This window comes from Trachurus trachurus (assembly GCF_905171665.1).
Source record: "Trachurus trachurus genome assembly, chromosome: 14".
Classification (NCBI taxonomy): domain Eukaryota; kingdom Metazoa; phylum Chordata; class Actinopteri; order Carangiformes; family Carangidae; genus Trachurus; species Trachurus trachurus.
The window spans coordinates 12,725,467-12,747,483 of record NC_139903.1 but is presented as its reverse complement, the minus strand read 5'-3'; the positions used below and the strand labels follow the sequence as shown (position 1 = coordinate 12,747,483).

General features: G+C 40.5%; 1 protein-coding gene across 1 annotated transcript in view; it reads left to right on the top strand.

Annotated features, from left to right (window-relative positions):
- Positions 1-17,586: 17,586 nt before the first annotated feature.
- The window catches only part of LOC310997356 (seizure protein 6 homolog), a gene marked incomplete at both ends in the record, with an annotated part of 81,288 nt that continues 76,857 nt past the window's right edge, over positions 17,587-22,017 (top strand). Inside the window, one exon of the mRNA XM_083987031.1 lies at positions 17,587-17,671. Within this exon, the coding sequence (XP_083843157.1) occupies positions 17,587-17,671 (85 nt within the window). The remainder of the gene's footprint in view (positions 17,672-22,017) is intronic.

Sequence of the window (22,017 nt, the reverse complement as noted above, 5' to 3'; positions counted from 1 at the left end):
CGGGTTCATTTCCATTCATCCAAAAATACTCCAGTTACTGCAGAACTAGGCTACACTTCTGTAACCACTGGCAGACCTGATGGCTCCATAAAAAGACGGTTTGCTGTGCTGGGCTCAGTCTGCATACGGCACCGATGGATCATTGCTACAGTCACTATTTAGACACAGTTGTCTCTTAACCAAACAACACCAATATCTTTCTACGTGTACCACAGAGAAAATGAATACTGACTTCTTAGTGTGTCAACTTGATGGAAAAGTTTCAAGGGCAGGTTACACCATCTTGACTTTGTCTGGCCGTGCTAATAAATTAACGTCAACTAGAGTTATTCCAGTTAAATGTGTCTGATGCAAGTTTATCTGCTGACATGTCTGACCTGTACACCAAGTGTCTTGCTTGTTAGAGGTATAAAGTTTATATATAGGAGTCTCTGTCACCAGGTAGTCCCAAGGGGTGGTGGCTGCTGCAAATCTCAAAGTGGCTGCCTCAAAATCGAGCGGTCTGGGTGATGGATGGCCTCGGGCATGATGTATAACTGCTGTTCTCTTCCCACAGGCCTGTATGGGTTGTGTTTGGTCAAGTGACCTCCGCTTCCTGTGAATCGCTGCTCGTCCCTGGAGTCCCGATTTGTTGTCTGGGTGTAAATATGATCCATGGTACTCCATGGCAGATGCTGAATGATGGGCCTCATTGTCCGTGGGATGGAAATCAGATTCTCCAAGCTTTGGTCCTGCAGCCTTTGCACCGAGTCACACTCATCAGTACAGCAAGGATTCTCTCCCTTTATACTGCTGTGCAGTGTTATGTGGAATAAAGAGATGTAAGAGATAATCATTTTAAAGGACACTACAACAGAACATATATAAGCATTGAACCAGACCTATAGAGAGTTTCATATCTTTTCTCTGTGGTTGTGTCCAAAACTAAGATTCCTTCACCATGTGTCACTATGAATTCACATATTTAATCTCTAACTGCGAGACAGTTATATGCTATGTACTGTATGAACAGGGCGTGACATAGCGGTTCAGGTCTGTTAGAAAACAAATTCACCTATGCAGCATGCCCTTTCAGTGCCCAATCAGCCAGCGGTCATAACAATATATGTAATTTCTCAGTATGACATCAATTAATGTTACGATTCTTACTCTTGCTGCTGTGCACTACAGTGCCTACCACACCACTAAGTAATGGGTCACTGAACTTCCATAACAGAGAGAACTGCCAGGCGCTGACACAATACATTTTCCCCTGCTATAGCTACTCTGGTAAATACGCACACTGAGAAATTAGATTTGGCAGGTCATTCAACTCTCCCCCTGGGGATCAGCAACTTTGTGCCTGCAATATTTTTTATTTTTTTTATTTTTTTGTTGTTGTTGGAGTTTATTTTGGCTTAAAAAACAGTCCACCTCAAATGCTCCAAGTATTTCTCCGATTTGACCATTTCCTTTAACCTCTTCAAATCTTGCAAGGCAGTGGCAGGAACGAAAAACATGTGTAAAGCCTCCCCCGCTAATCAAAAAGAATGTAAGGTAACATTACAATTTCATCCTTGACTTGTGAACGTTTCCAAACCCAACTCTTATTGCTGCCAGTGAACAGAAGAAAAAAAAATTGAAATTGAAGTGCTACTACACCTAGGTTGAATTTCACATCACAAAACATTTTTAACCAGGTTTTTATCACATCATTCTGGCTGACAAATGAGAGCAAAAGAAGTAAGAAAACAGCACCAGAAGGTGTTAAACTTGAAGTTTGCTGCCTCTAATTAAATGATGGAGGAGCTGCTGCTTCTTTTGCTCCACTGCTCAAGTACATTTCAGTGGCATTAGCCTCACCTCCAACTTTGCCCAGAGCTGGTGGCACTGCTGGAGGATGCAGTCCTGCTCACAGCTCTCCCAGATTATTCATGTATGTCCACTGCAGCTCCCTTGGCAACAGCGAAGGGAAGGACCCAGTCATTCAACACATGCTGCTCTTACTGCCGAGGTGCTGCTCTCTGAGCAACACGCACAGCGGCACCTCATTCCATTTAAAGTTTGAAGGTATTACTGTGTCTTTTAATAATTTGAGTTCAGTCCATTCATCATTCATCAGTACTCTGACCTGTTAATGCCACCACTGCAAGCTACAGACATCACAAAGGAAAGCTTTGTCATCTGACATTTTCTGTTTTCACAAATCCACCTCCACGCTTTGTTTACTCTGTGAAGCAATCAGCACTGCTGACATGACAGAGACAACTTGATTGTCTGCCTGATTAAATAAGCCTTTTCCTATTTTTGTCTTTATTAGGCTCACTAGATACACACGTTCTTATTGTTTTCTAATATGTTATAATTTTAGCTCTCATATTAAGCCGCCTGTTCCTGTTTTTTGTTGACATAATCCTTACAAGGTTTGACATTTTAGTTGCCCTGGGCAACCAAAATCTGATAAATCACAGTGGCTCTGACAGGGGAAAAACTCCCAAACCTGAAGATGTTAGAGGGACACATTGGTCTACACAGTGATGTCATTACCAAATGATTACCTCGTTGTGGTGATTTTCATCTGCATTAATGGCACCATTACTGCTCGGTTGCTTAAAGGGCAAAACCGCCAATTTTACACCTGAAGGTCAGGCTACCTGTCACCGGGAGGACTACTCAACCTGTGAAAACAGTTGTATAATGTCTTCCGTGGCTCTTGGGACCTTTTCCAAAAAAAGAACCAGTAGTTCTGATGGTGTCATCAGGGCTGCGGCTGTGTTGCACTCTGGTGTGGTTTGAAAGAAACTGCCACTGCAGCTGCTGAGTGCACTGTGTGAACTGTAGGGTCCAGGATTTTTCAAGCTGAATACAGGGCTGGTTCATGATGCTTTGAACTTGAAATGCTGCATATTTGACTTTAAATGCATCAAATTAAAGCATGAATGACTTTAAATGGCATCAGTACTTCCCTGTCCAGTACTTCCAGTTCATGACCAAACACCTGCAACATCCTCAGTTACTATTAAGTGAATATGAGCATGCTCACATGTAAAGCAATACATGAACCTCAGAGTCTCTTCTCAGAAATGTTTTACTTGATTGCTACAGCTTGTGGAAAACTAGTATTTCATATTGATCATTAGTGAATAACATGCAGAAATACAGTGCAAAGTCTGCACTGTAAAACGTTAAAAAAAGTTTTTGTTTTACTACAGTATAAACAATGCTCACTTTGCAATCCTGTTGATCTGTAATGATTCTGCCTAGTGTCTAAAGGTCTCTATTTATACAAAACAATTATTTGAGTTGAGATGATCATGTTTAGGTTGCATTGAGACAGTTAGGAGCTTTCCATCCTCTATTTTCCCTGGAGTCCAAAACATTGTCAATGAGGAGGCTCATGTTGGATAAAATCCAGTGTAGTGATATGATTGTACAAATATGCACCTGCTTATTTGATCCTGCTACTCAGCGTGTGAGCAGAGGGATCAAATAAGCAATGACCACATTAACCAAATTTAAATTGAGTGAATGTGATTAGAATTTAATTTCATAAAGCAGGGTCATTTCATACATACAAAAAAAAAATACAATGTGGTTTCAAGCTAAGCTGGGAGCATACAAGAAGACTGCTTGCTTTGTTCATGATAGGAAAGGTCCGTCTCTCTCACACACACACAGGACACACACACACCTACCCGAACACAAAGCCAGGGTGATTTGTGTATAAAGTGGAAGGCATCCTGCTGTTCCTCCAAAATTACATTCTGGCAGGTGTAAAAATGTGCTCTGCGAGAACACTCCACGCAGGTTGATTGTACACCTGCTTGGCTATTTTACAGGAGCCATTCATGCTAGCAAAGGCGCTGGGCTTCCTCTGAGGATCTCTCCCTGGTCTCAAACCATCGAGCTCTGAGCCTGCCAGCATGATAGAAAGCTCATCATGTTAATTCAAAAGCTAACTGAATCAGCCGTAGAATTGTATTTCTACCACACAGGTGAGCTTCATTAACTTTTTTTTTTTCCTCAGCTCGGTTGCACTGGCAGGATTCTCACTAACTTTCATTTTGCTCCCCCTAAAATGCAGCAAATAATTAAATGCTGGGTAAAATATTGACTTTCCAGAGTCACATAAATATTTCTGTAACATCTATGAGAATACAAATGGCTGCTCCTGCTATACCAGTACCATCGATTTATGTGTTGCTGAGCTGGCCGCAGAAATGTCTATACTAAAATGTGGACACAGAAATTCCCTGGACTGACTAGGAACACCATCCTACATGCTTCAGCTCTCTACAAACACCATTCTGCTGGCGCCAAGCCACCTGCATCCGCCCCAGTAGCAAATGATGGTGATACCTAAAAAGATGAACATGCCTCTGGAGGAAACTGGTGGTTAAGGTGCAAGCCTAAGCATTGTTTTTTTTCATGCACAGGCTATGTTGCTTCATGCAACGTCTTTTTTTTGCACATGCATTATCATAAATTTACCAGAAGTTTCCAGCCCAAAAATGCAATATTGTAATGGTCGTCTGCACCAGGTCATAACATTGTTAAGCTCTTTCTCCTGCACAGTGTTATCAGATTCATGGTAATTTCCTTTGTATAAGATATGGTGTCTGCAGCTGTTTCAAATAAAAATCTATGGAAATTTACAGCTAAAGGCAGTTCTTTTTCCCCCCGTTAAGTTTATTTTCACACTCTGTGCCAGATATCTCCTCACCAGCACTACAACCCTCCATTTTTTATTCCTATCTATATTTTCAAGGCTTTTTACTGAGGGGTTTGTTCATATCTGATTCACAGGCTGATTTATACAACATGTTATTCCTAAAAACTTGCCGAAAATTATTTTTTTCAGTGGCTGTTGACAACATTGCATCTGATTTTTGGAGTGATGAAAAGATATTCGAAAGCTCTCAAAACCCTTTGACTCGAGTATGTCAAGAAATTCAAACAAGACTTTTGAACCCGTCTTTATTACGTGTTTGGGTTTATGTTCTGACATTTCATATGGATTATATGGAATATATGCATATTGAATTATCTAATGTCTCATTTGCATATTTAAACATAACATTTCTGAAGACTTATATGCAGTTAATAATAAGCTTAGTGATGGGCCTCACCTTTTTATTTACCTTGAATGTAAATGAGTACGTAGATGTCTCATGTCTCACTATTTATGTTTTCACCAAGTCAGTCGACAGATAAGATAAATACAGAGAAACAATTTATATGTTAAATTCTTTGAATAACTGATAATAATATCAATAATTGATACATTTTCAAAATTTCTCTAAAAAAATGTACTACAGTTTCAGACCAGCACTTTCTTCTGGTTTCATCAGCTACTCTTTACATGATATAGTATAGTTAAATACACTATACCTTAATAAAACATGCTCGGTGGATTCTCTGATGATGAGACAGACTCCAGATGGTTGCAAGTAAAAATTCAAGAGTGATATTGACAAGTTTCAAATTCAGCTTCAAATTCAATACCAGAATGTAAAAGGTTTATTTTGTGCCGCAGGGCCCCGAGTCTTAATTACCAGTCACACCCAAACGTCCGAGTCACACTGTTTATTTTTGGACCTGTTCAAACAGTGCTATCTGCTGAATATTAATGGTGCACTCCAGGTTCCACACAGGTTAATATGCGTCCTTTCTGATGAATAACTAAGGGCTAATGTTTAATGCATAAGACCTGCTGCTCCCTGCTTGGGGCTTTGTCGTTGTCTCGGGTGTCCATGTTGGAAAGTGTTGGGAGTCACCATCAGGAATGAATGTCTAAAATACTGTAATGTCTCAAGGGAAGTTTTCACCCCAATGTCACATTAACAAGAGTAATAGTCTTTACTTTGCCGCTTTGAATCACATCAGCAACTGTGATTGGCCATTTGGTGCTATAACTTAGCTGTTCCCATTGTTGCCCATCAGGTCTCTCTGTATGTGCTGCATAGTAGCATGCTCTAGGCATTTGATGTAAATAGCTACTCCCACCATTCTGGATGTACTCAGAGTGCATTTCTCTACACTTTTAAAGGCACTGTAAACTAGCACATGCCTCTCCATCGACATAGCCTACTCTATGGAGGCCTCATCTCTAGACACTGGGAGAGATGGTGGCTGGAGAGGCAGAGTGAAATAATGGAGGGAATATATGAAAATGGCCAGAGGCGCTGCATTGTTAGCTAGCTGAGTGAAGCTGCTTTGCTGGAATAGTTAGCAGACCCCTGTGCAGCCAATCCATGTAAACAGAATATTTATTTCATCGTCGTGTTTGGCATGTAGGACTGCTCCAACTCAAGGAGGAAAAAAAAAATGCTGCACATGGATTTATTTCACCGTCTTTACTCGCAGAGTTGGGCTTCCGATCGCGTGTAAACCTTTCCCTGCTTATTGATCAGTCGGTGTATCGATTCAAGGGAGCATGTCAGCCAAAGACGCTGCTGTTAGTTTGTTGATGAAAACATTTTTTTTGCTACTCAGCTATTCAACACGGATGAGCAATTTGAAATGCGCTCTTTGTGGATGCTGGGAAAAAATTGCATTGTTTGTGTGTGTGTGTGTCTTTTGTGTTCGGCCCTATCTTGTGATGGCACATGTCTCGCCACATGTTGTGAGTGCTCCCACTGAGCTGTAATAACACACCTCAGTGCTGTCTGAAATATTCATAGCCAGGTAAGCCCATCACTCTGAGTCACTCACTTATTATCACCCCCTTCTGCGCTCGCCCCAGGTCACTTTATTCCACCTGCCTTTTGCTGAATCCCACTCACTTCTCAGCTTCTGGCTGCACCTTGCACAGCCACCCGGTGTTGGGCCTTAAGCTTAAAATGCCACTGTCCCACTCTTTATTGAATTTTCTTTCTATTGGTTTTCAGACAGTGTTGGAGGGATTCTTTGGGATTTGGAATACATGTTTAATCAGGACTTTTATTTATTTATTTATTATTCTGTATCAAAGTTTTTAATTTAAGTGTAAATCCACGACCGTCGTTGTTGTTGTGTTTAATGCCTTGCACACACCCTCGCATTCCCATTTTTGATAACATGTTTGGCATTCTCTCTGCAACAGCTATTCAAGGTATATACATTCTGTAAATGCCTTCGCCATATTGCAGTTATTACTCCAACATCCCCACCCTGGATTTGAATTGCCTACCTACTCACACTTACAATATGAATTTGTTTGGCTGCACTGTAAACGGATACACAAGTTGGTACTTCAATTACATTTATGACAAGGTAGCTGCACGGTGAGCATTGAACTGCACTTTCTATGTGAAAAATCCAGCCTCGGGCAAGTCAATGTATTTATTGTAGATATACAGTATGTTCTAGCTACACATTTTTATGCTTCTTCTTGCAGTCTGCCACATTTATACATTTTAAACTACAGTAAATATATGTAAGTGTATAAAATGTGTGTGTGGATTGATGACCCTTGCTTAGATGTTGTTACACGTCTATTTGTGATTTGTGTCGGAGATAGAGAGCTTAAACAGAGCTGTGCCCATGCCCATTAGTAACAACTGAGAGCTTAGTGACAGTGTAAAGTGATTTCATGTGATACTATGGAATAATCCAGATGACCTAAGATTGAGTGTTACATTTAAACTGCTGGATTCACCCAGGTGACATAATAAATGCCGTTACAAAAGAGTCCATGCTGACTATGGTATGATGACCGGGGTCACTCACACCCAGTACAAGATTATCGTGAAACAATTACACTGAAACCCAGTCAAAGCCAGCTCTCCATGAGTTATTCAACAATACTGGTTCATTTGAGTCAGATGAAATTTAAAAGAAGGATTTTAAGAGCAGGGCATTTGCCCGTAAGCAGCTTTTCCTGGCCAAACAGCACTCATCACTGCTCCGCGGCTAAAGCCATTCAGAGAGTTCAAAGCCAACCTGCACCAGGTCACGGCTTCAGCTATGCAACATCAGTCGGATACACACATGACTCTGAATACAACACCAGACAGTTTTTATTTATTTATACTGAGACATGTTTTTTTAAACACACCACTTACACCTGGTAGTTTTTATACAGCAATCATACTACTTTTTTCTCCTTCTTGGCCTTGGTGTGATGTGGTTTGCTCAAGGGCAAACAGACAATGCCTGTTGAAGGAGGTGTGAGGATTCCAGCCTTGACCAACATGTCCCCTATGATTATTACATGTGCGGTTTTATTATTTGTCAAGAATAATCGCATACCAATGATCTATGTACATGTCATAGAAATGAAACACAGACGTCTGAGAAAACCAACAAAGCCGAACTAAAAGTGAATCAATCACAGGAAAAATGATGCCTCTGAGTAACAACTGTGTGCTCATACATTGAATTGTGTCTTTTAAGATCTTTTAAGTTAATATTGTTTATTCATCTGATGGTTTCTGCAGGATGAAAGCAGACAAAAATCGAAAGAAATCGTGTTTATTTTGTGCCTTTAAAGGTGAAGGGCGAGCACAATGAGATACACCAGATAAAATGAGTTTCGTCTTTGTATGGAGGCTATGAAATCTAATCACCTGCGATTACGTGTCACACTCATAGAAACTGTGAGAAGAGAAGTCAGTTAGATAGGAATGTTTGTCTCCATATTTCATGAGCCAAAACCTTCTGGTATTTCTGTGTTTGTCTCCGTTTTTAAATCTGTTCGCTGCAACTCAGTGAAGATTTTCTTTAATGGTGTTTACTCAGTCATGTTGTGAATCTTACCATCATGTCAGTGCCATAATTACGGTACAAGAAAGAAACCTAATGGTGTCATGGGAACAAATTGAGCCATAGATTATGTTTTGAATAAGGGAAGAGAAGAAAAAAAGAAGAACAAATACATCAATAAGTGTCCAGATCATGGTCCTATTGACTGTTATATTGCACCCAACACAAGGAGGCCATTAAGCATCCAAGTAACTCACACAGCAAAGCAACATTAAAGGAAACAGTGAGGCATGAAGCAAATGAATGCAGCAGAGGGTGTCGAGTACAAACCCCCGCACAGAATGAGATGTTTTCTGCTGGGATATCACTGAGTGAACTTATCAGGAAGTTCAGATTGTGAAACAGGCCACACAGTGTTGTAAAACTGAAAATAAAACATGTACAGACGACGTCAAAGCTAAAAAAAAATTGTAAAGAAAACACGGCAACAGCCACCAGCTCTGAGCTGCTGCTTTGGAAGTCTTTCTGTTACTGTTTGATGACAGTTCACATAGAGGAGGACTGACAAAGGTGAGAGTTAAGCAATCCTGAATAGGTACAGTATACAGAAAAACCTTGTATGGAATAAAGCAGTGTGTGTGTGTGTGTGTGTGTGTGCAGAGGAAGCAAGTGAAGGCAAACAACTGAGACATAAAAACACTGAAAAACTCAACTCTGTGAACAGTAAAGTGTAAATTTGCAGTTGGTTGGGGTCTGTTGAGTCTTGTCGTTTAATACTTTGGCACAACTTTGATTTGATCCTTCATTTATTTAGCCTGTTTTTATTCAAAGTGACCCCGGAGCTCTGTCGTTCTTTCTAACACTAAGTCACATATTGATAAAAGCATGGCAGTGCAGCAGGAATAAAAACCTTCTCACAGCTATTGTGAAGAGATTGATTTTTTCTTTTTTGATGCAGTTGTTGCAATTATTACATGACAGATAACGATTAAGTAACTCCAATAAGGGCCTCTAATTTGGTGATGTGTCAAGGTGTCATATACCAATATAACTTAAAAAATAAGATCTCTGTTTTAAAATATAAGGTTAGGGTTAGGTTTAGGTAAACAATGCCACAACGGCAGCATATCTTTTAAATGGCTTGAAAAAAGTAACAGAGTGACATAATCGTCCCCCCTTGACATTTGGTATTTCAGAACCACTTCAAAGGGCTCCTCTATTACCTCTGTATAGCTGTCCTCACACCCCTAGGCTGTGTGCACTACTATGCTTCGACAACAAGGTGTACTGAAGACTGAGTCATCTCAAAACGCTCAATATTTTATATATGTTATCTCTTTTACAGCAATTTCTGTTGATAGCTCTCTGTAATATTCCTAGAGTGTCCAATCTGTTGTTGTTTTTTACTTAACCAATTTGAAAACTATAATTATGGTTCTTGTGCCTTTGTCTTACAGGAGATTGTTTTTTTTTATGCACAAGCTGACCTACTGCACCTTAAAATATGTTTAAACAAAACACATGTTAAATATGTGCTAGGTATAAATGTGCAGCGTGGTGGCTACAACACTGTGCAGGAATATAATATGTATATACATTGCCTCCCATTAAAGTAATTGCTAATACCCTTTGATGGGAACAACATAACTTCCCATCATCTCAGCTGTCAAGTTTGTAAGAGTTTGATCAGTGATTTCTGGCAGGAGCCGCCACTCACTCGGGGCAGGCAACGCTTTTGTAGCTGAAAGTGGAAAAGTGCCACTGAATTGAGGAAAGTGAGGTGAGCAGCCAGCAAAGATGAAAGCTGAAGCCAAAATGGCAAGACTTGGATTTCTGTGACTCAAGGCCTGCATGGTTTAACAGGATGTCGCTGAACCCAGACACACAGCGCAATCCTTACACACACAAACAAACTCCTCACAGCAGTTTGTGTGTGTATGTGTGTGTGTGTGTAGACAAAGCGTGTCAATGTGGAGGTGGGGGCAGATCTGTTGTCTTGTGCAGTCACCCGCCTTTATCTGCACTTAACTTCTCATTAGGGGCTCGTGTGACATAAGGCAACAACCTGTGACCAACTAGGTGCGGTACGTGGAAGATGCAAGTGGGGGTGGGGATGGGGGGATGGGGGTTGGGGGATCAGGAGGATGGAGGTGGAGCCGTTTGTGTGACTTGTTGTCACTTGTCAGGTACCGTGGCCACTAGCCTTGAGATACTTGGCTGTTGTCTGAGAGTGCTTTATCATCTTGATAAATGCAGCCTTGAAGCACTGCACTATCAGCATGCTCAGAGGCATGAGACACACTCTGACTAATGAAAAGAGAAGGTCAAGGAGAGGGAGGGGTACGCAGCGAGATGAAGAGGAGAACTGCTGAACAGAGATGTGGATGTAAAAAATATGGGACAACATGTCACACACTCCATGAAATGTTTGTGTTTGTGTGTAACAGTGAAAATTATAATTTTCTTAGCTTCTTTTTTATGCCATAGTGTCTTGCACGGTGACGCGTCTGTATGTGTGCGTTGTGTTGCTGTGCAAATGCATGCTTTAGTCTTTTGTATATAGCCTATTCTAGCCTTCTATTATGCTACATCTTAACATTTTGCCTCTACAAGACACACAGAGTACTGTTATCAGTGCAAAGTAGAGTTTCTCAAGGTAGCAATAATTTCTCTCTTCACCCTTTCAAAACATTCATTGCACCGTATCTGTGCCACTATGGCTCTAATTACACTTGACAAGAGGGGTTACATTAATTGTCTTGTACCTGTATTTCTGACGACATATTCCTTCTATCTTGAATATTATTACAGCAGGTGTTGAGAATTTCTGGCCCAGTGTTAATTTTGGAGTCATCAAAGTGACAGCACTGAGCTTGGGAATCCTTTCAGGCTCATTACCATAGCCTGCTGAATTTATTGGCAGGGCCCCCGCATGACTGGGCAGACACTGCTCTAGCCTAGCCGTCAGATAGAGGCAATGATCGGGGGGTTAACAGATGCTGCTCAGTCTTTGGGGTCACATCACTCTATTCCCACTGCTGCAGCTCACACTGAGGCAGAGTGAGCACAACAGCCATCCACACAGCTTACACACAGTTTGCTGTGGAAACAAGAAAATGGACAGCTGAGAGAAGCGTTTCCTCCCACAGACCGTCTCTCCCAACGCTCCTGTACCCAACTGCTACAAATCCACAAGGCAGTTTGTCAAATTCGTGAGTTGAGGTCAAAGGTCAGATGGAGCTTGATATGCCCCACCCCTTCTGCTTTCCCCCCGCGGAAAATGGATTTGCACAGAAAGCTTTGAAAAACTGTCTCCTGCACAGCAGACTTACTCTGAGGGAGGGAGCGCTCTTCCAATACATGGTAATGAGGAATTTGCAATTAACCGGGCTCTGCCAGGAGGAAGCGCAAAACAAAGAGGGAGGTGGTGTGGAGAGAAGGACGACAGTACAAAGCTGCAAACTATACTGAACTATTTATGCTTAGCATGGGCAAGTTCACAAGAAATCTGCTGGGTATTTATAGGGAAATTGGGTCACTGCACAAGCAACGACCAGGGTGAAGAGCGGGTAGGAATCAGAAAACAATACATTAAAGACAACAAACAAAAACATGATAAGTTATTGTGTGTTAATTTACTCCCATTCATGATTTTATAAAGCATTGTTTTTCATATGTGACAGTGCTATGAATTTAAGGTAGTCTTGGTTTTGTTTGTTTCATAATATTAACATCGTCATAAATGCAGATTTTATTTCTCAGATATGCCCAGAGAAGCTGTAGAAACAGAACCTTAGGGCTCTAAGTACAAAGAGTCTGGTTTGTTTTCCTCAATAAACATCATCCCAATTTTTTTAATAACTAAAAATTGTGAGGAAATGTCAAGTTCAACAGAAATAAGAAGCAAGAGTAAGCCTGTTAATCAACCAATCAACACTTTAGCACAGACAAAATAATATAAACCTTTTGCCCTCCTCTCCTCATCAGGAGTGTGGACAATGTTTCTGTTTTTACACACAGATGATGATGTTTGTGATTTTAAAAAAAGTTGTTCCGGTGTATTTGCAGGTTTTGTACATTTTCTATGTGGACATTTTTGTGGGTTTTGCTTCTAAATTTGTCACGTTTGGGATTGAGAGACATAAAATCTTGTCATGACAATGACATGAACTGACACAATGAAAATTCACGGTTTATTGGACCAAATAATACTGAAAAGAAAAACAAATGTCAGCATGCATGTGAAAACAATAATTTCACTATTGTGAAAAACGTGTAATCTGTTTCTCTGAGCGGTGTTCTTGCTGAAGAAAATTGCTTCGAAAAAAACCCAACAACAACAAACAAACAAACAAATCTACGCTGCAGCAATCATGAAAAGAAACTCTCGCAGGAAATCAATGCTATTAGAGATCCCCGTCCCTGACAATCTTGAGCAGACAAAATACACAATAACACTAGCTGTTCCCTTCTCTGTGATTAAGTGTCTCTGAATGTTTACTATAGTTAAATAATTAAAACTCTTTGTTGCACCTGCGTGGTAATCACTAATATTTTTCTTGAAGTCCTAAAAAAAAAATACAGTTCAAAAGCCAACAAATAATGTAACACCCAAAAAAAAGTTGAGGTGCAAATTTGTTGTTACCAACCGTTCTGATTTGGGTTCATTTGAACAAACACTAACATTATCCCTCAGTTTCAAACCGTAAATCTCTCACATTTCCCTCCCCTCTAACAGCTGAAGGCTGACTGTCTGGCGCAGCCTCATGCAAGACAAATAGCAGTAAATAACAGTGAACAGTGAACACATTTCGGGACAGTACTCTAATTGCGATTGTTGGCTGAAAGGGGTCACGGTTCTGCGGCGTGGATGTAATGCACAATGATTAGCCCTGTGTGCATTTGTGAGTCCTGTAACTGTGATATAGTTGTTGCCTGTGACTGTAATATGGGCTGTAATTTGTAGGTTATAATGCTGCGTGGGTGGAGACTCATTGATAGCATTTGGCACACAGCCTTGCTTGGATGAAGCACTTAGCCAAGCCAGTCAATCTAAATATCACAGATAGCGCTCTGAGTCAGTAGGAGTATGTTTGTTAGCTGAACATGCCATGTAATAATCAGTCAGTCCTTAGCTATCTAATGAACAGTCATCATAAGATGTTTTTACATAATCCTGCCATCTAAGATTACCTTAATGCTTGTAAAGGCTTGCTGCTGATGTGTGCCTCATTACCTTGGGACATTGGTCATTTCATTTCAAGAGTCTGATTTTCATTAACTGCTCAGCACCCCCCCACCCCCACCCCCACCCCTACCCCTCCTCACCCCCCGCTTACCCATTAGCAGAATGAAAGCTCGGCTGCAACCATCTGGCTGCCAACTAGACCTCAGGGCTGCTTTATGGCTCCACCGAGCTTCACTAAAGGGAAAGTTGCACTATTAGAGCCTTTTCTGAGTCAGGCCAGAGGGAGTACGGGAGTGATGCAAGGAGAGTGTCCCACGCTTCAGGATGTATGCGTGTGTGTGTGTGTCTATGTGAGGTGGGGTAGGGGGTGGGGGACAGAGAGATAAATTTAGAAGAAAAACAGAGACATTGGCGCAGTGATAGAGGAGACAGAGAGAGGCAAAGTGAGACAAAGTCAAATAGAACCTGAAAGGAAAGTCGGCATAAAAGAGAGAGACAGAGCGAATAAAGGAGGGAACAAAATGAGTCTGTGTGCGACGACACTGACACATGCAATATATTTCTGAAATAAAATCCCTGTTAATCCGAGGCGGTTGAGTCTTGAGGGCCAGGGGGGGTGACAGAAAAGTGAGTGATTCATCCATCAAGTGATGATAAGAAATCACACCTGGCTTATGGTCGGATATGTGGAACTCAAAGAGCAGGTGTGCAACATTTCACTGCTCCCACTGTGACCATCTTATTTTTAGATTGAGTGGTCTTGTTTTGAAACGGTATCTGCTTACATGTACCTTCTTCAGTATCTTCAGTAAAGTCTGCCCCTGGTTCTCTTCCAGCATCCTCATTCCCCACTCACATCCCCGTCTAAAGTAAATTCTAGTCTTCTAATTACTTCTTTCTTTTTGATGCTGTCTTGCAAAACAGACTGCCTGTGAACACACATCAACCTGCTGTGTTTTCTGCCGGTCAGGGTATTGCAGAGACCCAACTCAGCAGCACAGAAATCCATCCTGGAGTGTGTTGCGTTGCTTACTTCTCATGTGGAAAACACTGAGTAGATGAACAGAATTATGGCCACATAGCAATTATTTTAGTGGCTATATTAAGCCTCTTTTGATACAGACTAATATGACCTAGATAACTTAAGGGGGTGTAATGATAAGCATGGTAGATACGATCTACTAATACTTTTTGATGATTTTGGTGTCATAAGGGGAGAGCGGATTTCTACAAACTTATCTGATTAGTTATTTCAGAGTAATCACTTTTGTCAGACTCAGACTAGATGATGAGATTATTAATGAATTAAAACCAGTCTGAAGAAGCTGCTTTGTTGGCTATAACTATTTCTGAATAACCCTAGTTGCAAGAACAATGATGTAAGGATGTGACTTTATTGAACTGTCAGGAGAAAATCACCTTTTCTTTTATTCTGACTCAATATGGAGGTCAAAGGTTATACAACGCTTACAGCTCGTATGTACAAGTGCATTGTCTTGCTCATGCTTCAGGTTTTCTGAATTGACTGGTGATGTGCGATGAATGCCAAAGAAGCTGAGACCTCATCACCACCACTGACCCCCCTTCATATTCCCCTACACATCTATCAGTAATAACCTGAAGTGGGAAATGAACACATGAACTTCTTGTCGACCATGTGACCTATACAGACGATTGGCAGCGATGCCATAAAAAATCATATGCAACCCGTTCCTCTCAGCTGAATCCATACATTTTCATCAGACTGTGAAGCAAGCCAAGAAGAAGATCATCGCCGCCCCATGGTGCTCGTCACCTCTGCAGGTCACTACCCACGAAGACTAAATGCTTCACAAACAGGTTTTTTTTTAGTTGCCCCTATAGCTATCAGGAGTCTGAATCCCTCCCCTGTAGCCCCTCACACAATACTAGCACGCATACCAATGACCTCATGTATGTGATTGCGTGTCTGCTGTTCTTCATGTATGTATTATGCTGCAGAGTTTTACGTGCTGCACGGCCTTGGTTAGGCCGTTTCTTCTACCCACACAGGAGAGTGAACACAGGTCTTCCTGGAGAGTCATTGTTACAGTGTTATCATGGTATTGGCCCTTACTGCTATACTCCTCAGATGTTTTATGCTTTTACTTTTACTGCTTTACCCTCAGTAACCACTTGAGCAACCACTACTTTATTCATTAAAGTTCTCCTTCAAGCACTGGGCTGACATACATCACAAATAGATACAACCCTGAGACATAAAACTGAATTGCAAAAAAGGGTCAGAGGAGTTGATCTAAGAGACTAAGAGACTCATGTCATGATTATTTCCATCACCTGAGGAGTGTTTCAACACTGAGCTTGTCATTCTGTGTCTTAGCTTGACTGGGAAAGGGATTAAAAAAAAAAAAAAAAAAAAAGTACAACTCAGCCGCAACTCTGACTCCTGTGGGCAAAAAGGTCAAAATGTTGTGTGTTGTGTGGTTTAATTAGTGCTGGTAATTAAAAGCAATTTAGGATTTAGTGGTGGTATGGACAAAGACATATTAGATACAACTCACTTTTAAAGTTCCCTGTGGACCCTGACCAGCAAACCTAGGATCAATATTGGATTTCCAGACAGGAGACCATTGCTCAATCCAACATTCTTTAATGCTGCTGTCATAAACATGAATAAACAGGGATTGTAAACCAAGCCCCTGGAAGCCTTGTATCACAGATCACTGCACTTTACCACATAAAATGAAAAGGTGTGGTGGTCCTCTTGGTCTCCACTAAACATCATTTATCTCTTAAACTGGGCAGTGGAAACTATCACACCAATAAGACTATGTCTATTGACCTGTCTAAATACAATAAGGTCTAAGTATATACTGTATTAACCCAATCTGTAATGACAGTTTTTTTAGCGACTACTCCAAAATGGAATGAGTAACAAATACAGATATTTGAAATTAAAATCTGTCATTTCTTATATTTTATATGCAATAGTTTGACTATAAAAGACAATAAAAGTTTGATTCTACTGTAATTATTTTATTTTACGTAAACAGGTACAATTATATGTCGCCAGCTACATGTCACTTTCTCTCATTGTGATGTTCTGTGTTTTAGTCCATGCTGATATTTCATGTTTTAAAATGATAGTGATTGTAGGCTATGTTTTAAAAAAATAAAAATAAAAAGAACATAAACCCAGTCTCCCCTGTTTTCTGCACATTTGCACCTGGTTACTGTTGTGTCGATGGAAATGACTGAAAAAAAATGTGTAGAATTTAAAGGGCAGATAAAAAAGATGAGTGAATGAAGGGCGTTAATGAGATGTAAAGGAGATGCAGGGCGCAGCCACGGGGTTTGAACAGGTTGAACTAACTTTGAGGAGGCTGTTCCCTGAGCTGACGCTAGGAGCTGTCCGCGGTGCTGAAGCCTCGGCTCCTTCTCTCCATGTGCCGACAGCTCACACAGCCACGAATCCGCTTACCGAGCGTCCAAATTAAACAGGGACCTCCGTCTTTCTCTTGATTATTCTCGACTGTTTTCTCCCCGCGAATTATAAAGGAAGTGCGACGGCAACCCGCAAGGCTCTGTTTGTATTTCGCAGACGTTCAAATTCTCGCTTTGCTTTGTGTTTCTCCCCTTCTCTCTCTCTTTTCTTCTTCTTTTTTTTTTTTTTGAAAGCCCTGGAAGTATTCTTATATTTCAACACACGGACGTGTTGTATAGCTGCGCGAAGAGCAACCTCGACTTAAGTAGACATGTGTCGAAGACAAGACTGTCAATTAAAGACCCTCTTCACCCTTTTGGTTCTTGCTGCTTCCGTGGCCGCGTTGCATGGACAAGGTAAGAACTTGGTTCTTGCACGTACTTTGTGGGGATTGTTCCGTGTACTTCCCTCTGTCAAACTATACGACAGGGCGAGGGTAGAGCTGAGTGCTGGGCAATGGCACTAGGTTCCTGACTCTGACATCTGCCACTGTACATGTAGCCTTATAAACAAAAGAGAGTGCTTATATATTAAAATAATAAGTTAGAACATTTTACAATGTTCAAGGTATAAGATGAAAAAAAGATTATGGTTGGATAAAAAGTTGAATACCACAAAAATGCTCATGTTAATCGCCTGCATACATTTTAAACTTGCTGCTTTCCACTGTAACTTCAGACTTAACACAAACGTTAAATTAGAAGCAAGCAGGATATACAGAGGCTCCATAGTGCCCAGAGAGTAAAGCTAATTAAAAATGTGTTGAACAGTCAGTTGCATAACAGTTTACTGTCAACCACAACTTACGGAGCCTCTTAAGATTGCTCTAAGTGCATGTACACACAGACACACGTACATTTGGATAAAGATGCGGCATTAAAATAACCCCTGGGGCAAAATAAAACTTAAGACATCCAAACAAAAAAAAACAATTCTTTGCAAATACTCAATCTGTTGTGGTTATTTTTTTTTTCAGTTAATTCTTCATCTCTTTGTTGAAATCCGGCATAAACAGTCAGGAAGTGACTTCTTTGGGCACTGAGGTCTGTGTGACAGACGGTGCTCGGTAATAAGACTCTAATCCTCAGGAATTGCTGAAGATTATTGACCAAGCTGTTTGACACAGTTGAGTGCTTGTGTGGGAAGCAGCGACGGATCCATGCACACTGGCCTTGTCCTAATTATTTCTCTATTGTGCGTCTGCCCTCTCTTCATCATCATGAGTACTGTATGCTTCCTGTGTTTCAACTTGTCTACACAGTTTTACAGCCCCCCCCCCCCCCCCCCCCCAAACTGTGGTAGTATATTACTTATATGTCAAGGTAATAGACGTGGGCAGGAGTCCCCTTCAAGGTAGTGCATGCAGATACAGTTTGTCCAGTATGCATGACGTGAGTAATGACTTAGTAAATAAGGTGAATAAAATATCATGCAATGTGCAGTCACTGTACAGTCTGAGCTAGGGCTTGATAAATCTCTGAGTTACCTGAAGAGCGTTAAATGTAGCATAATATGTAATAAAAACAAGAATTTGGACATTTTGGCAGTTTTTCGATGAAGAGGACAGAGAACACACGTTGTATCATCAGCTCGTTGTAATGCACAGTATTGGAATACATTCCTTCATAGCATAAGGTCATATAAATGCCAGAAGATTGAATTCCGTTCCACATCCTCTCTTGATGAAACAGCGCTCTGTTTCATGTTGAAAATGAGCACATTCATGAGGACCAAGTGATTACTAAACAATGCAATAACTGTGGAAATGAATTCACATTGCTTGGGCTGTTTCAGTCATTACATCCCAGCCTATCCCAAACCGTTGTGCCATTCTGGACCAGTGCCGGAAACAATACTTTACACTATCAACATAACATCTGCTGATTGAATATCTAGTGGAGGGAAAGGTGCTGCACTGCCTGAGTCCAGAGTTTCAGAAACATGTAAGCAAGGTGCAAATCCAATTATTTGTTGTAAAATCTGGCACCCCAGATGATATTTTATATTGTTTAAATGTTTAATTAACTTCTTTGAGTAAACACACACTCAGCAATGGGACGCTGTGAAGTAGTGCTTAGCAGTAGATGATTCTATTTTATTTTTTGAGGGTTTTCACATATTCCATGAACACACCTGCACATTTCACTCATGGCTCAAACCCCCAGGGAAATGAAAAAGTGCACAGTGCACTATTTTGGAAGCAAACTAAAAAAATTTCCCATTAGTGACTTTTCTGCTGTTGCTTAGCCAGCAAACGTTCATCTCTTTGTAAACTCTCCAAGGTGAGCCATTTCAATTTTTAATTCTCATGGGTTTGAATTTTTTGCTGTCGTCAGAAGTTTTCAATGCGTATACATGCGCTGGGAGTGAGTGAAGTTTAGGTTTAGACAACGCCTTGATTTCTCATTTGTGGCGCAGCCCGTTGTTGAGGAACTTGCTTCTGTCTGTTACCTAGCAGGGAATACAAACAGCCATCTATCAACACTGTCACGGGCACAGGAACAGAGGCATTTCTTTTTTCCCCCTTGTGTGGTGAGCAAATTATTGTGTGAAGAAAAGAAAACGTCCCTTCCAGTTAGTCATTTCATTATAATTATAGCTTTATAGGGTCATAGAAAGTACAGGCAACTGTTTGTTCCTTAACTGCCGCTTTTTTTCTTGTTCTTCTTTTACCTATTCATGTCACATTGTTTCTTACTCTTGCTAGCCTATGTGCTGTGCAAGATCAGGCCGCTTTTGTTGTTCAGGATTTCACACTTGAGAGTTAACAGTACATCAATAGTGGCTCATAAAACACTAATTTTTAATGGCTGATTATGTGTTTTTGTATGTGCAGTGCAACTTAATGATTCACGAGCTGTGAAGATTTTTTTTTAAACAATGCCCTGCACTGTGTGTCGTCGCTGGTGTAGAAACATTGCATTACTAAAACATTGCATTGCTTGAACCATTTTAATTCTCTTTCTTGTTGTGTGAATTCTTATGAGATTATATTGACTTCAAACTTTTCATGCTTTTTCAAAGTGAAAACAATTTAGCAGCAAATGGATTTAAAGATGTTTTAGGTAGGTATTATAGAAATCAGTGTGTCTTGGCTTTAGAGTACAGCTCTTGCGTTATATTTTATACTGTATGGTCACCCAGGGTCAAGGTATAGGGAAAACATCGGCATCAAATAGACGGCAAACCATTAAAAAGACAAATGAAAACGGAAGCATGCAAGAAATAATTACCTCCTGGTTAAGGTAAAAAAAATCTCAGGACTGTAGGGACTAAATCCATGGTTATGACAAATAATGTTGCTTTGCGAATGAATTTTGCAAGCCTTTGATCCCTTTATTTTTCACATTCATAAGAAAAGGTCATTTAGGGAGAGAGCGAAACGGAGGTTGATTAAAAGTCTGATCCAAACCTCTCGGTTCTTTGTGTACAACTTTTAACTACAAAAACAACAAGCGAAATAAAACTCCTAAATCTCTCCAATGCTTTTCCATTTACTTTGTCCTCCATCCTTTACTTATGTTTTCTGGGAATGTCGTAGTGACTCAGTCATTCTGAGTGGAGTTTGCACTGTTTCCTTACATCAACATTCATTTGGCTTTCTAAAACATCTTAAAGGGGACATATTATGGAAATATCACTTTTTGAAGGCTCTTTAACTATATTTGGGTGTTTGTCTTGCCTTCCGGCCCCCAAAATGTGAGATTTGACCCAAAAAAAATCTGTAATGTGCAGGCTCCCTAGGTTGAAATCCATGTGGTTTTACGAGCTGTTCCCTCGGTTGTTTAGCAATGATATAACTAGTTTTAGAATTTGCATAATACCGCCCCTACCTGGTACCGGTAGAAGGGGTGGGGTGGGGCAAGCAGTGGTTCACTCACATTTAAAGGGACAGGCACTGAAACCGGCCGTTCTGATAAGGGGTGTTTTGAACGGATGAAAAAAGAGCTGTGATGTTTGATCCTTGGAGTATTTTGACTGAAGCATGTCACAGACATGTCTTTAAGACACCTGGAATTTTTGGAATATTTTAATTTGTGGAAAAGGGTCATCATTTGTCTCCTTTAAAGACAAAAATGGTTTGTGACTCCATGGAGATCACACTGTACTGTATGTTAAAACTGTGTTTTTCTCTTATTGAATGGCAGCTTCTCTTATGGAACTCTTATGGAGTCTGTCTCCCATCATAAATGGGTAAATAAAAAACGTTAATTAATGATAAATGAAAAATAAATAAACAGCAGTGTCCACTTCATTGCAATTCAAACATATTTTTTGTGAACTGAAGTGTGTGTGGTGAGACCCATGCACAGCAACCAGCAGCAATGTTTTGAGGATGCTATTTCCAAATTGCAACAAGTCAGCGTTCACACTGTGTGAGGATGCCACGGGCCTTTAATCATCTCACTGCAAATCTCTGAGGGACAAAGTGACAGAAGTTTTTTTTTTCTTTTTTTTTTATGAACATTAACTTGCATAGACAACCAGAAGGCAACAGCTTGAACTTGTCATGAGTAGTATCAGTCAAATTAAGACATGTAAAGCATGTTATGAGAAGAAGCTGTTACTTTTACAGTGAGCTGCCAAGTTAGATTCTATGTCAGAAACACTGGAGGAGATCATGAACAGACCGAACCACTTTAAAAAATCAGGTTACTGAATCCACATATACTGATAAAATAAAGTATTCATTCCCAACAAA